Consider the following 15,274-nt stretch of genomic DNA (forward strand, 5'->3'; position numbering starts at 1 on the left):
CAGAAAATCTTTAGGATGCTCCTTTTGGAGTCGTCTATCCTATTTATGATCTAGAATACTTGGTTGACTGCTTAATGGCATTTAAACGGGTAATGAAATGAGTAACTGGGACCACTATACCCATTTTTTTTAACCTTGAACCCAAAGAAACGAGGAAAAAAAAAATTCTTGACATGCACATTGATATTAGAAAAGCAGTTACAAGAAACAGTTCACAAAGGTCACCTTGAGCCGTGGAGGGAAATCAGCCTTTGGGGAACAAATCAATGCTACTATTATTATAGTTTTTAAAAATTTAAAAAAAATCACATCACAGGATTATTTTGCAGCTTACCTGAGTTACCATATTTGGTAACAATGCGAAACACCAAACAAACACTGATTACTGTCTTTATTGGTGAAGCTGGTCCTGTTTTTATATTTCACAGAGACTTTCAGGGTTCAGTGCTTTGCCTAAGGGCCCATAGTTTATAAGCATTAAAGACAAGATTTGAATCCAAGACTTATGATTTGAAATTCAGTCCTCTTTCAACACACTATGATGCCAATTCCATGGAACAAATTTCCTCTGGTCTAATTTATTCCAAACCAATTAACAGAGAAAGAGATAAAAGATGATTTCCACCCAGTGAAATAAAAGTATGACTTAAAATGACCAATCAAATCATGAGTTACAAAATGTTATGGGTTGAAAAATGCTATGCTTAACTTATTATCCATAACTATTTTATTCATAAAATTGCATTTTAAAATTACTTTATAATCTGCATGTTACAGATAATCACTGGGCACTGATTTAAGTACTTTCTTCTGTCTTAGAAATTAGGTAGAGGTAAAGGTAGATGTTAGTGCATTTGCATGTAACTCAGAAATGTCATTTCTGGTTCCTGAATACATTTGCCAATGTGAGAAAATGATGACAAGTTCTAATTATAAAGTTATTATAGTGTAGAACAAAGAGTAACCACCTCTGGAGGTTCTGGAGAAAACCCTTCAGGGATATTTGCTGCTTGGCTAAATCAAAAATTCTTTGTTAGCGTATGGACTTCAGCGGAGCCTAACAATTCTAAAAGTCTCTGTGTTGGTCAAGGCAAATTTTCTAAGATCTAAACCACAAATGCTACTTAAAGAAAATTTGAGACTATCATACAACAATAGAATGTTTGCACAAATATAGTTGATAACAAGAAATCGAAAAGATAGATTACAGCTTTCTTATTCTTTTTGTAATTATACTGTTAGGTTTCTTCTCTACGATTTCAAGTGGGAACTGTGCTGGTTTATGAGAATAATGCTTAAGAAACATAACTAGAAGCTTAACCCAAGATGCTCTTCCATTTGGATGGTAATCAAAAGATGATTCTGCAAGAGTCATAATGAAAATTATGTGTTTTGTTGACATGAGTTCTAGACAGACAGAAATAATATTTGTATCATGTTGCATCAAGACAATTCTTTTCTGATCAGGATTTCACAATAGGGATCACTGCACTGATGTATTTAGTTGTCAGTAAACGTATGCTCCATTTACTGTAATGAGGATTTCCTTCTCTGACAAACTTTACTTTTCCAGAATTAATATTCAAGCAAAGATAGCAATTTGCTATTCATGTTTGTTACGTTTACATCTTAGTCAATCCCTTTTCCCATTTTAAACACAAGAATGTTCAAAGCCATTTTTCACTTAACATATGGGGCTGTGGTCACTGGGACATTAGGCCTTTTTAAATTGGACATTAGGCCTTTTTAAATTGGACATGAGGATACACTGGTAGCTGAGTTCCATGACAGCTTAACAAACTAAATCATAAGGCCATTGTTTCAGAGTTTCATTGTATTAACATGTTCCCAAGGTTATTCTTTCTAATGGTATCCAAACTCTTTTTTGATTAGTATCCCATTTGTAATGTTGCTTAGATTACTATATATACTTAGTATTCCATCTGTAATGTTGCTTAGATTACTGTATACACATATATATTAGTATTCCATTTGTAATGTTACTTAGATTATTTATTAGTGTATTCTTTTTAAAAGTGTACTTTAAAAGCATGATGGACTTACCTTAGAGAGCCCACCTACTTCCAAATAGAAGCAGATAATGAACACATTCCAGGTGACCCAGAGGGCAGTCCATACTGTATACTGGAAAGAAAGGGTTGGGGGAAGAAAGAGAAGAAAAATGTGGAGATGAAAGGCATGCATACTAAATAAATCGATAATAAAAATGTCAATAAGTGTGTCTTCTGGAAAAGAATGCTCCTTATGTGGTCCCCTAAGATCTCTAGAAATTAAAAATCCAATAGTTTCTACTGCTTTAAGTAGATGCCAATAAAACTAGATTTATTTTTACAGTGCTTTGCTGGCTTGCAGATGCAAGTTAAATCCAAGCACTGATTTGATTTGTTTTCTGACTACCAGCTTTTCCAAGGGACACAATTATGCAAATTTTCTGGGGTCTAGCTAGCTAGCTAGCTAGCTAGCTATCTTTTAGTTATAATAATAAGTCATCAAGGGTTTAGGAATGTTAGTCAAAACCCTTCACTTCCATATCCCTGAATGAGGATCATGTTTGAAAATGGATGTACGGAGTAAAATTAACAACCTTTCAACTGTTGGACTATTTTATTGAGTGGAGTGTATGCCCCTAATATAATTATAGAATATAATATGATTATGTAAAATATTTTTTAAAAGCACACAAGTTCTAATTATGGTAGGATTAATAAGTAAATCCTACTTATTAATAAGTAGGATTAAGAGTGAGCAAATAAGCAACATATTTCCATAATGGGAAAATACCTTCCAATCACAACCAAAAAACTGTAAACATGCCAGCCTTATTGATTAATTGGTTTTATTAATGTATTATGTATTAGGAAACGCCTTCCTCAAGAGTATTAGTCAGACTGAATTAAGGTAGCCTTAGATCAAGACTCATCAATAGAGAGGTCTTAGGGCTCTATTCATCCAGTCACTTTCTTAGGCAGACAAAGACACTGAGGTCTGGAAAACTGACATATAGGACAGCTTGGATGACTCAGGATGGAACTTACCATGGCAACACAATGAGCAGATCAAATACAATGGTTTGCTCATTCATTTTATTGTACTGCAAAAATCTATGAATTCGTAACTTCTTAAACAGGCATACTAATTAAATTATTGCTTTCTATTGTTAAATTAAGATAAATGTTGAAATAACTTATTAGCTATTGTTAAATTAAGATAAATATTGAAATAACTTATTAGCTTCTTCTATGCTCTGCCAAATAATAGACTTATGAATTTTAAACACTGTATAAAATAGCCATGATCTTACAAACCTTATCAGAAGCTTTTAAACGTTTTCTAAAATTCAATTTACATTTTGCATCTTTGTCATTTATGATTTTTTAAAAGAATAATACATTTATAATAATGAGTTAAGGCTCCAAAATCACTGGAAATTTAGAGGAGTTGGAAAATATGTTAAAAAGTTAACATAAGTTAAAATATATATTTAGGCTTTTGGTCGTTGCCGATATTGTTGACCTGATACCTTCTGCTGGCAAAGTCTTCTAGTGTGAGTGGGCTTAGATGTTTCCTTAAAAGTGCACCAAATGCACTGAAGTGCATTTTTCTGAACCACAAAATAGTCCCATGAATATTGAAAATAGCTAATCTACATTCTCAATGTATACTTTTTGCAAACTGATAAAGTCACAATAACCACAACACATTTTAAAGATGTTGCTAATCAGATGGCATCTGGTATCTGATATTTTTCATTCTAAATAAATATAATTATGGGTATACTTGAGTGACAGAGTAGTGCAGACCACTAATTCAGGAGGAAAAAGCCAGTGATAAAGGTAAAGGGAAGGACATAAAATAAAGCAAGACTAAAGTAAGAAAATGAACTGAATTAACTGTAAAACCACATGATTCTTAATTATTAGGACTGCAAGCCTAAACCCATAAGTATTCTTTTAGAAAAGTAAATCAACTCACAGCTATAAAAAATACCTAATAAAAAATTCTACTTAAAATCATAGCACAAACTTAGTGATGGAAGTGTATTCTGATCCCTCACAAGTTGTACTACTGATGTCACTTTCAAACATTCAAAGATAAAATGATCAGGCTGAGTAGATTCCCACAGTCAGCTCCGAAATTCCTAACGAGTTACTCCGCTGCTTTCTACGTTCCTGGTACTGTGATTAAGCACTTTACACAGATTAAGTCATTTAGCCATCACATTAATACCAAGGTAGAGAGGAAATCATCGGATCACCACGTAGTTAGTGTCAGAGTTGGGATAGGCACTCTGGCAGTTTGACTCCAGAGCTGGGGTGCTTGGGCATTACATGAGAGTCTTCATTTTAAAAGATCTTAGGAAAAGGACTACAGATTAATTTGCAAGTTAACACTTCCCCAAATTCTGCAATTTATCAAATAACCAATTCACCAGATTACCAGTTTACCAAAAATTCATTCATTCATATATATTCTATAACTGGTTATGTTTTTGAAATGATTTCTTTTGTATTTTGCTATTAATGTGTCGTGCGTTATATAAATACGTAGTTTTTTAAAAAGCAATATTGTAAGTTTCTTTATTCTAATACACTGGTTTGTTGAGAACAAAGAATACCTGTATGGTTGAATTTTGGATTGCTATGAGATGGAGACCATATACCTCAATGTGCACCTGAGACTCAAGTCTGCACACAGAGGTAAGAGGAAAGGATTTCTAGCAACACGAATAACACATCCAAAGGAATTTTGCCGAGGCAGAAAGTATTAGAACCATATATGGTATAAGACACTGGCTATCTTCCCTCTCTTCTTTTTGATGTGGGTTAATTTATTTATAATGCAATTGAAACTAGAATTTAAAAAAGAGATAAACTATATTTTTAACAAATACCTTTTGGTTATCTTGGAGTACGCCTACAAGCTCAGACAGCCACACAGATATACTTGAAGTATAGAAGACTTAACTTCTCAAAGTAAAAAAAAAAAATCACTCTGTATAATTATCTATCCATCTATTTACCCATCATCTATCTATCTAAATATAATCTATCAACCTATTTATCTATCCTACTTTGCTTATGTTCAGTACACATATTTTAAATCCTAATTTAATTAGACAGTGCCCATAAAGATGGAAAAACATCTATGTGTTCTCTGTGGCTTCCTGGATATTGCATAGTTTTATGAAGATATTTCAGCATTTTTTAATTGAAATGAACTTTAGCAGTCTCCCAGCCTATTCCTTTCTCACTGAGCAATTAGTCCATAACATAAATTATTTTTACTTCCTGAGCTTGTTTGTTTTCCAGTTACCAGGAAGGCCATTCATTCATTCATTCATTCCCGTGTGTATCAATCAGATACAATATTATACTCAATATGTTAGATTCACTCAAAAAAAATGTAGGTTCCTTGCTCACTCATTGTTCTAATAGTTTCTGGAGTTTAGTATTCATGTCCAGGGGCAAATAAATCTGAGACCACTGAATGGAAACCTAACACTCTTAACTGCCATGTTGAGCAGTAACTCTGGAGGGAGATTTATGATGACATAGTAGGGATATTTCCCAGTATAACAATTCAAATGAAAGCAAGTTGCAGTTCTTTGGATGTGGACATTTGTATAAAAGTCCAAATAACTAACTTATGGGCCTAGCATACTTACTTGGCTTTCTTTTTTTAATTTCTAAAGGAAGCTTTGAGTTACTTTTAATTCCAATGTTAATCTTTCTTCAAAAACTGTCAAGTTAGCTAATATTTCTGCATTTAAATTAATGTAAAACCACTTGATTAAATTATTATCCATGAAATAATAAAGATTTCAATAATTGTAGAGCAGAATCTCTTTCTACAATTCGTAAGTAAGATTTTAAAATATTTGACATAGGAGCAAAGCAGACAGGAGTAAACAGCTGATTCCAGAACAGTACTTTTTATGACTGTTAAATATGACAGCCAAGGAAACACAAAAGTGCATTCAAATGCTATGATTACACTTGGCATCCCTAATGTATATATCCCACCTTGTACCTTAGCTAAAATAAATTTTAATCAGCGAAAGAGTACCATATGACAAAGTTGGTTTTATGTTCTAAAAATAAATGTAGAAATAGTAAATTGTACCTTCTCAGCAGTGATGGTAACTAAAGGGGAATTATCTCTCTTGCATTTTGTGACTTGGGTGAATTTTTCTAACAGTCTTTGCAATGGGACCTCCTCAATACAGTGTCAGGGGCCCACAATGTTATATTTATTAGAAAAAAAATTAGTCGAGGAATAAGTCAGCTAATGGTAGGTGCAGGCAGAGCAGCACATACTACTTTATCTTTTAAATCCTGGTGTTCAGATTGAAAGAAGCAAGGCAGTAAGGCCAGCTTCTTTTGCAGAACTATTGTTGCCATGTTCTGAGATAAGAAATCACCGTCTAGTTCATCCAGTAAAATAATTTCATCCAATAACCTTTAATTAATTTACTATTTGTTTAATCAAGTATTAAGCATCTTTAAAGGCCCATGCACATCAGGATAGCTTAGAATACAGCCATGGACGGGCACCGTCTGCCTGCCAGGAGGACACTGATTTTTTGTAAATTTTTATTGGAGTGTAGTTGATTTACAATGCTGTGTTAGTCTCTACTGTACAGCAAAGTGAATCAGCTCTACGTGTACATATACAGGAGGACACTGTTGAATGAGATGACACGGGCCTGGAAGCAAGGATGGCAACCGTGTAGAGAGATAGGATAGAGTCACCAGGATCTATGGGTGCAGAGCGGAAGAGGCACTTAGCCTGGAGGGGGGATGGCCAGAGAAGGCTCTTAAAGGTGACTATTCAGTTGAAGAATTATTAAGATTTTTTCCAAATGGGTAAGGAGAATAGGGTGATCCAGGGAGCAGGTGCAGTGCATATAAACCAAGGAGGCAAGAAACAGCACGTGGTCTTTGGAAAACACGAATCAGTCAGCACGAGGTGGGAAGGAGGGGAGGGCAGGGGATGCGAGAGAGATAAGGAAACAGCAGTTTTTATAAGCTCTGACTTCCACCCTAAGGAGTCTGAAATTTGCCTGTAGACACTGGAGAGCTTGCTCTACGTGCCCCTTTACCTTAACCATTTTCACGAGGGTGATCAATTCTTTAAATTCGGCCGTGATAAACCCTGTTTGCTTTAAGAAATGGCAGGACCTTACCCTCTGTGTCTTGGTGCTCCAAAATGTCTGCTAGCTTGAACTGGATTACATTGAATTGGCACTGCTGGTGACTGTTTCAGCCAATAATGGAGGCCAAGTTCGAGAGAAAAATCTCCTGCCGTCAGAAATCCCTTTCCCGCTCAGTGAGAAGTTAGTATGGATTTTGGACCCAGGTCTCCTCTCACTGCCGTTGAGAAGTGGGTGCCTTTGAGGCATCCCTTGATTAGTGTGACATAGGCCATATTCATTTCCAGGCTTTTTCATACCAAAATTAATCGGAATTAATTAATTGGTGGCCTGGAGACCACCAACTGTGGCTTCAAACCAAAGTATTCATGAAAACAACTCGGGGATGAGCTACTAGTGGTGGTGTGATAAAGGTAACGTGGAGTAGCCACTCTCCCCATAACTAGGCACCCCTGATAGTCCTCCCATTAAAGGCACCCTTAGTGAACAGACTTCCCGTACTCATTGACTAATGATTCTTCAGCATTTCTCCCAAATAGATACTCTATACCCATGTTAGAATAAGAGTTAATCTGGAATCCCACATAGGTAACAACATTCCATGATCAGCTGAGGAGGTAAGGCAGGATCATTTCCAATGTCAAATCTTACATTGACAATGGCAGCATATCATCTGGAATGTGACGGTGGAAGCAGAGCATAGATCGTGATAAAGCGACTCCATAATCCTAACAATAGCATCCATTTCTGCTATCTACTATCTGGGTTCCTTGGGTAAGTCACTTAACCTTTCCTTAACTCTTGCCTTATCTGTAAAATTAGGGATACTAATGCACACCCATAGGACATTTGTGAAGATTAAACCAAATGACATGTTGGCATGGAGAGCTTTCCTGACAATTCACTGTTTCCTTTCTCTCCCCTTCCTGGGAAAGGGTCTTGAATGAGAGAGTAAATAAAACAATAGGGATTTGGCTGGCATACACATCAAGAGAAAATCAAGAGGAGCAAAAACGTAGATAGTTTGTCTTACAGACATTTTTCTTTGAAGATTCTGAAAGACCTAAATCTTCCTCCTTCAACATGCAGGAGGGAGAAGCGAGAGAAGGAAGTGAGGAAAAGATACCAGACAAAGAAGTGACCCCAGTCCTATCGCAAGAGGACGCTAGGAACCGGCAGGGAAATATGATGGGAAAAATAATAGGTATTTATTGAGCACCTATGACATTGCGTGTTCGCAAAGAACTCTTTGCCTAGTTGGGGAGACATAAATGTGAACAGATTATAAAACATGCTCAAGACACAGAGACAGAGGAGCAGGGGGTGATTAACTGCTAAAGGGCCTGGAAGGAAGTGAGCACGAGGGGTGAGGGCTGTTGCTAGCCCGTCAGCACAAACACTGGGCGAGGCTATGAGAGCCGGAGGCTGGAGCAGCACGTAGAGAGGAGGGTTCCCGACGCTGCAGAGCACAAACCCTCTGCTCTCCCAGGTCTCTGCACTTCGCACGGCTCTCTCCAGGCCTCTGCCCTTCGTTTTTCCCGTTCCTCTTCCCCTGTCATTTCATCACCTCCCGAGAGGTGAATGGTTCAGGAATCTGAACCTTCTCCCTCCTCCACAGTGAGTTCATGTACATTCTCTGCTGTTTATCCCACCCTGGCACAGGAGAGCAGGTCCTCAGTGAATGCTTAACGAGGGAATGGGACCTCCTGCTATCGACATCCTACTGTGTGCCCCGTGGTGCTTCCTGCCCAGAACCCCCTTCGGTCCCCTCTACCGTGGTGAACTCACACTCACACTGCAGATCTCAGCTCCACAGTCACGCCTGCAGGCTCCGAGGGATCCCTCCATTGTACGTCTTCTGCAGGTTCAGAGCGATCCCTCCATTGTACGTCTTCTGCAGGCTCCGAGGGATCCCTCCATTGTACGTCTTCTGCAGGCTCCGAGGGATCCCTCCATTGTACGTCTTCTGCAGGCTCCGAGGGATCCCTCCATTATACGTCTTCTGCAGGCTCCGAGGGATCCCTCCATTATACACCTTCTGCAGGCTCAGAGCGATCCCTGCATTGTACGTCTTCTGCAGGCTCCGAGCGATCCCTCCATTGTACGTCTTCTGCAGGCTCCGAGGGATCCCTCCATTGTACGTCTTCTGCAGGCTCAGAGCGATCCCTCCATTGTACGTCTTCTGCAGGCTCCGAGCGATCCCTCCATTGTACGTCTTCTGCAGGCTCCGAGGGATCCCTCCATTGTACGTCTTCTGCAGGCTCCGAGGGATCCCTGCATTGTACGTCTTCTGCAGGCTCCGAGGGATCCCTGCATTGTACGTCTTCTGCAGGTTCCGAGGGATCCCTCCATTGTACGTCTTCTGCAGGCTCCGAGGGATCCCTCCATTATACGTCTTCTGCAGGCTCCGAGGGATCCCTCCATTGTACGTCTTCTGCAGGTTCAGAGCGATCCCTCCATTGTACGTCTTCTGCAGGCTCCGAGGGATCCCTCCATTGTACGTCTTCTGCAGGCTCCGAGGGATCCCTCCATTGTACGTCTTCTGCAGGCTCAGAGCGATCCCTGCATTGTACGTCTTCTGCAGGTTCAGAGCGATCCCTCCATTGTACGTCTTCTGCAGGCTCCGAGGGATCCCTCCATTGTACGTCTTCTGCAGGCTCCGAGGGATCCCTCCATTGTACGTCTTCTGCAGGCTCCGAGGGATCCCTCCATTGTACGTCTTCTGCAGGCTCAGAGCGATCCCTCCATTGTACGTCTTCTGCAGGCTCCGAGCGATCCCTCCATTGTACGTCTTCTGCAGGCTCCGAGGGATCCCTCCATTGTACGTCTTCTGCAGGCTCCGAGGGATCCCTGCATTGTACGTCTTCTGCAGGCTCCGAGGGATCCCTCCATTGTACGTCTTCTGCAGGCTCCGAGGGATCCCTGCATTGTACGTCTTCTGCAGGCTCCGAGCGATCCCTCCATTGTACGTCTTCTGCAGGTTCAGAGCGATCCCTCCATTGTACGTCTTCTGCAGGCTCAGAGGGATCCCTCCATTGTACGTCTTCTGCAGGCTCCGAGGGATCCCTGCATTGTACGTCTTCTGCAGGCTCCGAGCGATCCCTCCATTGTACGTCTTCTGCAGGTTCAGAGCGATCCCTCCATTGTACGTCTTCTGCAGGCTCAGAGGGATCCCTCCATTGTACGTCTTCTGCAGGCTCCGAGGGATCCCTCCATTGTACGTCTTCTGCAGGCTCCGAGGGATCCCTGCATTGTACGTCTTCTGCAGGCTCCGAGCGATCCCTCCATTGTACGTCTTCTGCAGGTTCAGAGCGATCCCTCCATTGTACGTCTTCTGCAGGCTCAGAGGGATCCCTGCATTGTACGTCTTCTGCAGGCTCCGAGGGATCCCTCCATTGTACGTCTTCTGCAGGCTCCGAGGGATCCCTCCATTGTACGTCTTCTGCAGGCTCCGAGGGATCCCTCCATTGTACGTCTTCTGCAGGCTCCGAGGGATCCCTCCATTGTACGTCTTCTGCAGGTTCAGAGCGATCCCTCCATTGTACGTCTTCTGCAGGCTCCGAGGGATCCCTCCATTGTACGTCTTCTGCAGGCTCCGAGGGATCCCTCCATTGTACGTCTTCTGCAGGCTCCGAGGGATCCCTCCATTGTACGTCTTCTGCAGGCTCAGAGCGATCCCTCCATTGTACGTCTTCTGCAGGCTCCGAGGGATCCCTCCATTGTACGTCTTCTGCAGGCTCCGAGGGATCCCTGCATTGTACGTCTTCTGCAGGCTCCGAGGGATCTCTCCATTGTACGTCTTCTGCAGGCTCCGAGGGATCTCTCCATTGTACGTCTTCTGCAGGCTCAGAGCGATCCCTCCATTGTACGTCTTCTGCAGGCTCCGAGGGATCCCTCCATTGTACGTCTTCTGCAGGCTCCGAGGGATCCCTCCATTGTACGTCTTCTGCAGGCTCCGAGGGATCCCTGCATTGTACGTCTTCTGCAGGCTCCGAGCGATCCCTCCATTGTACGTCTTCTGCAGGTTCAGAGCGATCCCTCCATTGTACGTCTTCTGCAGGCTCAGAGGGATCCCTCCATTGTACGTCTTCTGCAGGCTCCGAGGGATCCCTGCATTGTACGTCTTCTGCAGGCTCCGAGCGATCCCTCCATTGTACGTCTTCTGCAGGTTCAGAGCGATCCCTCCATTGTACGTCTTCTGCAGGCTCAGAGGGATCCCTCCATTGTACGTCTTCTGCAGGCTCCGAGGGATCCCTCCATTGTACGTCTTCTGCAGGCTCCGAGGGATCCCTGCATTGTACGTCTTCTGCAGGCTCCGAGCGATCCCTCCATTGTACGTCTTCTGCAGGTTCAGAGTGATCCCTCCATTGTACGTCTTCTGCAGGCTCAGCGGGATCCCTCCATTGTACGTCTTCTGCAGGCTCCGAGGGATCCCTCCATTGTACGTCTTCTGCAGGCTCCGAGGGATCCCTCCATTGTACGTCTTCTGCAGGCTCCGAGGGATCCCTGCATTGTACGTCTTCTGCAGGTTCAGAGGGATCCCTCCATTGTACGTCTTCTGCAGGCTCCGAGGGATCCCTCCATTGTACGTCTTCTGCAGGCTCCGAGGGATCCCTCCATTGTACGTCTTCTGCAGGCTCCGAGGGATCCCTCCATTGTACGTCTTCTGCAGGCTCCGAGGGATCCCTCCATTGTACGTCTTCTGCAGGCTCCGAGGGATCCCTCCATTGTACGTCTTCTGCAGGCTCCGAGGGATCCCTCCATTGTACGTCTTCTGCAGGCTCCGAGGGATCCCTCCATTGTACGTCTTCTGCAGGCTCAGAGGGATCCCTGCATTGTACGTCTTCTGCAGGCTCCGAGGGATCCCTGCATTGTACGTCTTCTGCAGGCTCCGAGGGATCCCTCCATTGTACGTCCTCTGCAGGCTCAGAGGGATCTCTCCATTATACCTCTACTGGCACAACGTGCTCCTTTTTAACACTTGTGACAGTTGCACTTTAACGCTTACGTGGATGATTATCTGATAAAACACACTTGCCCTCCCTAGACTGTAAGGTAAGTACCCAGGAGGACAGAAGACACATCTGTATTTGCTCACCTTGTTCCCCGCACTGAACATAATGCCACATACAGTGTAGAAACCCAATAAATAGGAATGAATATGTACAAGAAAAATGGAAGGAAGAAAGTTAAGAAAAAACAGATATCGGGGAAGAAGGAGGGGGAGAAAGGAAGGAAGGAAGCAGGGATTGTGAGACGAGTTTGGCCAGGTGGGGCAGCCCAGAATATTCTTAGATTTTATCCTGCTACGAGTTAGTGAAGGGTTTTAAGCCAGTGATTTAGAAAAAGTACAAGGGACACGTTAACAGGGAGGAAGCCGAAGGCAAGCAGGAAGTCCACGTGCAGGAAAGAGACTGCAAAGCCTCAACCAAGGCAGGAGCTGCGTGAAGAGTGTTTGGAGCTAATACTGAGAGGGTGAAGGCAGTAGGACTAGATACATCACTAATGTGCACAGACAGCTTCATCCCATAGAAGCTACTGGCTTCACAGCCACCTGGCACTTTGTGCCTCAGCAGAAAACAACCTCATACGATGACAAGTCTGTACTAAGTCAAAGTGCTCTGTGTTCATAGCAACAAACTAGAACATAGAATCCAATAATAGTTTGCTAGTATGCAGATTAAAGTCTCTTGAGCTGCAAGTCCATCTCTGTGAAACACCTTTTTCGTAGATCACCCAGTGACTTAGCAGAGGCTATCTTTCAGGGAAGAAGAGTAAAGCAGGGATTGTTTAGCCCCTGCAGTCAGCTGAGTGACAGAAATGTTCCAACGTGCCTGGAGCAGCAATTTTGAGGGCAGAGTCTGTGCTGCGGGCTGGTTACCCTCACCTCTGTGTGAGATGATGAGATACCCAAAAGCCAATTTTGAGATGTAAAGAGAGAATTGAGGCACTTGTAGAAAAATTTGTAACTTTTTTCTTTTTGATAGGTGTGACTGGATTAAACCAAAATGGAAAGATGGCATATTTTTAAGTCTATAGTTTTCTTCTAGTGAGGCAATCATTGCATTACAAGAAAATATTCACTAATTCTACTGAACATTGTATATTTATTCAGGCTCAATGAGCATTTTAGAGTATGCCATCCCTCATTACAACTCCTTATACGTGCTTGGTATTTCTGACAACCTTCTTATACATGTAGCCCAAAATATTCCCCTCTTTTTACATTAAAGAAATCTATTACTGGAAATAACTTCCAGTCAATTGTGGAGCACAGAATATCCCTTATTAAATTTCCCTACAATGGAGGGTGTGTTGACTATGTATGTCATAGTTTGGAGTATGGATTTATGTTTCTAATTTATCTTACCAAAGTGGAGAAATGTTCAGTAATACACAGTATGCAATACCTTAAAGAGTGAGTACTAAACAAATGCACATGCATTTGTAATGTCCTATGTCCATTAAAATTAAATTGTATTATTGCTATCAGTTAGTAAACAGTTATGGCTACATCGGTTTGCTTTTTAGGGTCAGTGACATATGCCATTGACATGATAGTTAATGTACATTTATATCTCATCTAACATCAAGACCACAACCAGTCCTACTCCATCCAAACCGCATCTTAAATTTCCTTGTGAAACTTGATTTCAATTACACTGTGAGTCTCACTATGCATCTCACGCTTACAGTCACGTTGCTTTGCTTTCATTGTAAATATTCAGAGTCTTCTTCTTTCTCACAGGTAATCATCTCTCAACAGAATTCAGTAATGAAGGCCAGAATGGCCGAGCCACGTTATATCAAAGGGAACAACTAAAATGATTTCCTTCTTCTCCTAACAGTTTTGCAGTGTTTATATGAAAAGACATGGTAACAATAAGACTTACCACCACGATATATCGAGGTCTGTACTGAATGGTTCCAAACAAACCCAATATGACGACTATTATATGTAGAAAATTTCCAAGGATGGGCGCCCATTGGAAGCCGAGGAAGTCAAAGATCTGCCTCTCTAATGCTGAGAGCTGCAACAAAGCAGAGAGAGCCCATGAACATCTAACCCAAGCACCAGCAGACCATTTTAATCTTGGTTTCACAGCTGGAGAAGGCTGCAGTCAATTTGAATTGCAGTAATGGACACCATCATCACTAAGATTGTGGTGCCCATTTCATGTACTTTACGCAACTTCTCTCAGAAAATATACTAAGATAACTTTGAGTATTATGACTTCAAGTGTTCATAGACTTGGAGAGCTAGAGATATACTCCTGAAATCATTTTCTATAGTAGCAAATCCAGGCAACAGTTTATGATATCATATTTTATCATATTAACTTATCATTATTTTTAGTAAATTATTGGCTTAGTATAACCTACTTGGAACAGTAACTCCAGGCTTGCAATGCTAGGACCATTATTATTTTGGAAAAGAAACAAAAACTACCCATCTGTGCCTTCTTGTGTGAAACATGAATTATCAAATCTTCTGTTTTTTTTTTTCTTTCCTTTCTTTAAATTGTCATTGATTATAACGACTAACCAGTTTTTCAAAATGAAGCTTATTTATTTACTCTGGGCTTACTTACTTACTTACATTAATGATAATAACTCCTTCTTCAAAATGAGCTTACTTATTTACTGTAGTCCCGATCTAAAACTAGAGTTACATAGTTCCTTTGAACCATATTTTATTGAGATAATATATTAAATGAATTTTATATAGTCCAGTGAATGCCAACAATGTCATTACCATGTACAAATGATATTTATTGCATTTTATATCTAAACATTTTATGATTTTACCTGCTGTATTTGGACACAAATCTTACACATTTCAAGCATTTTTCTACATTTACTTTGATAAAATAGTATTTCTAAGAAAATGATCCCACGATTAACCATACTGCCAGCAAAAGAAACTGCAGATTTGAAATGAAAATGGTACCCTAGGTATTTTTCTAGTTATGTGGCAGGTGTATTCCTGAATAGCTTTAATTTCCTTGGACATAAAGAAATGTCCTCTATCCAGTAAGCTGAATTTGCCTTGGTTTAGATTCACCTTCAGTAAGCTGTGGAGGAGAAGAGAAACGAGCA

At 41.1% G+C, this 15,274-nt stretch overlaps 1 protein-coding gene across 1 annotated transcript in view; it reads right to left on the bottom strand.

Moving 5' to 3' along the window:
• NKAIN3 (sodium/potassium transporting ATPase interacting 3) overlaps positions 1 to 15,022 on the bottom strand; it is a 247,328-nt gene extending 232,306 nt beyond the window's left edge. Inside the window, 3 exon segments of the mRNA XM_036830086.1 lie at positions 2,065 to 2,145; positions 14,068 to 14,205; positions 14,984 to 15,022. Of these exon segments, the coding sequence (XP_036685981.1) occupies positions 2,065 to 2,145; positions 14,068 to 14,205; positions 14,984 to 15,022 (258 nt within the window).
• Between the last annotated feature and the right edge of the window lie 252 nt (positions 15,023 to 15,274).

Source organism: Balaenoptera musculus, chromosome 17 (genome assembly GCF_009873245.2).
Source record: "Balaenoptera musculus isolate JJ_BM4_2016_0621 chromosome 17, mBalMus1.pri.v3, whole genome shotgun sequence".
Lineage (NCBI taxonomy): Eukaryota > Metazoa > Chordata > Mammalia > Artiodactyla > Balaenopteridae > Balaenoptera > Balaenoptera musculus.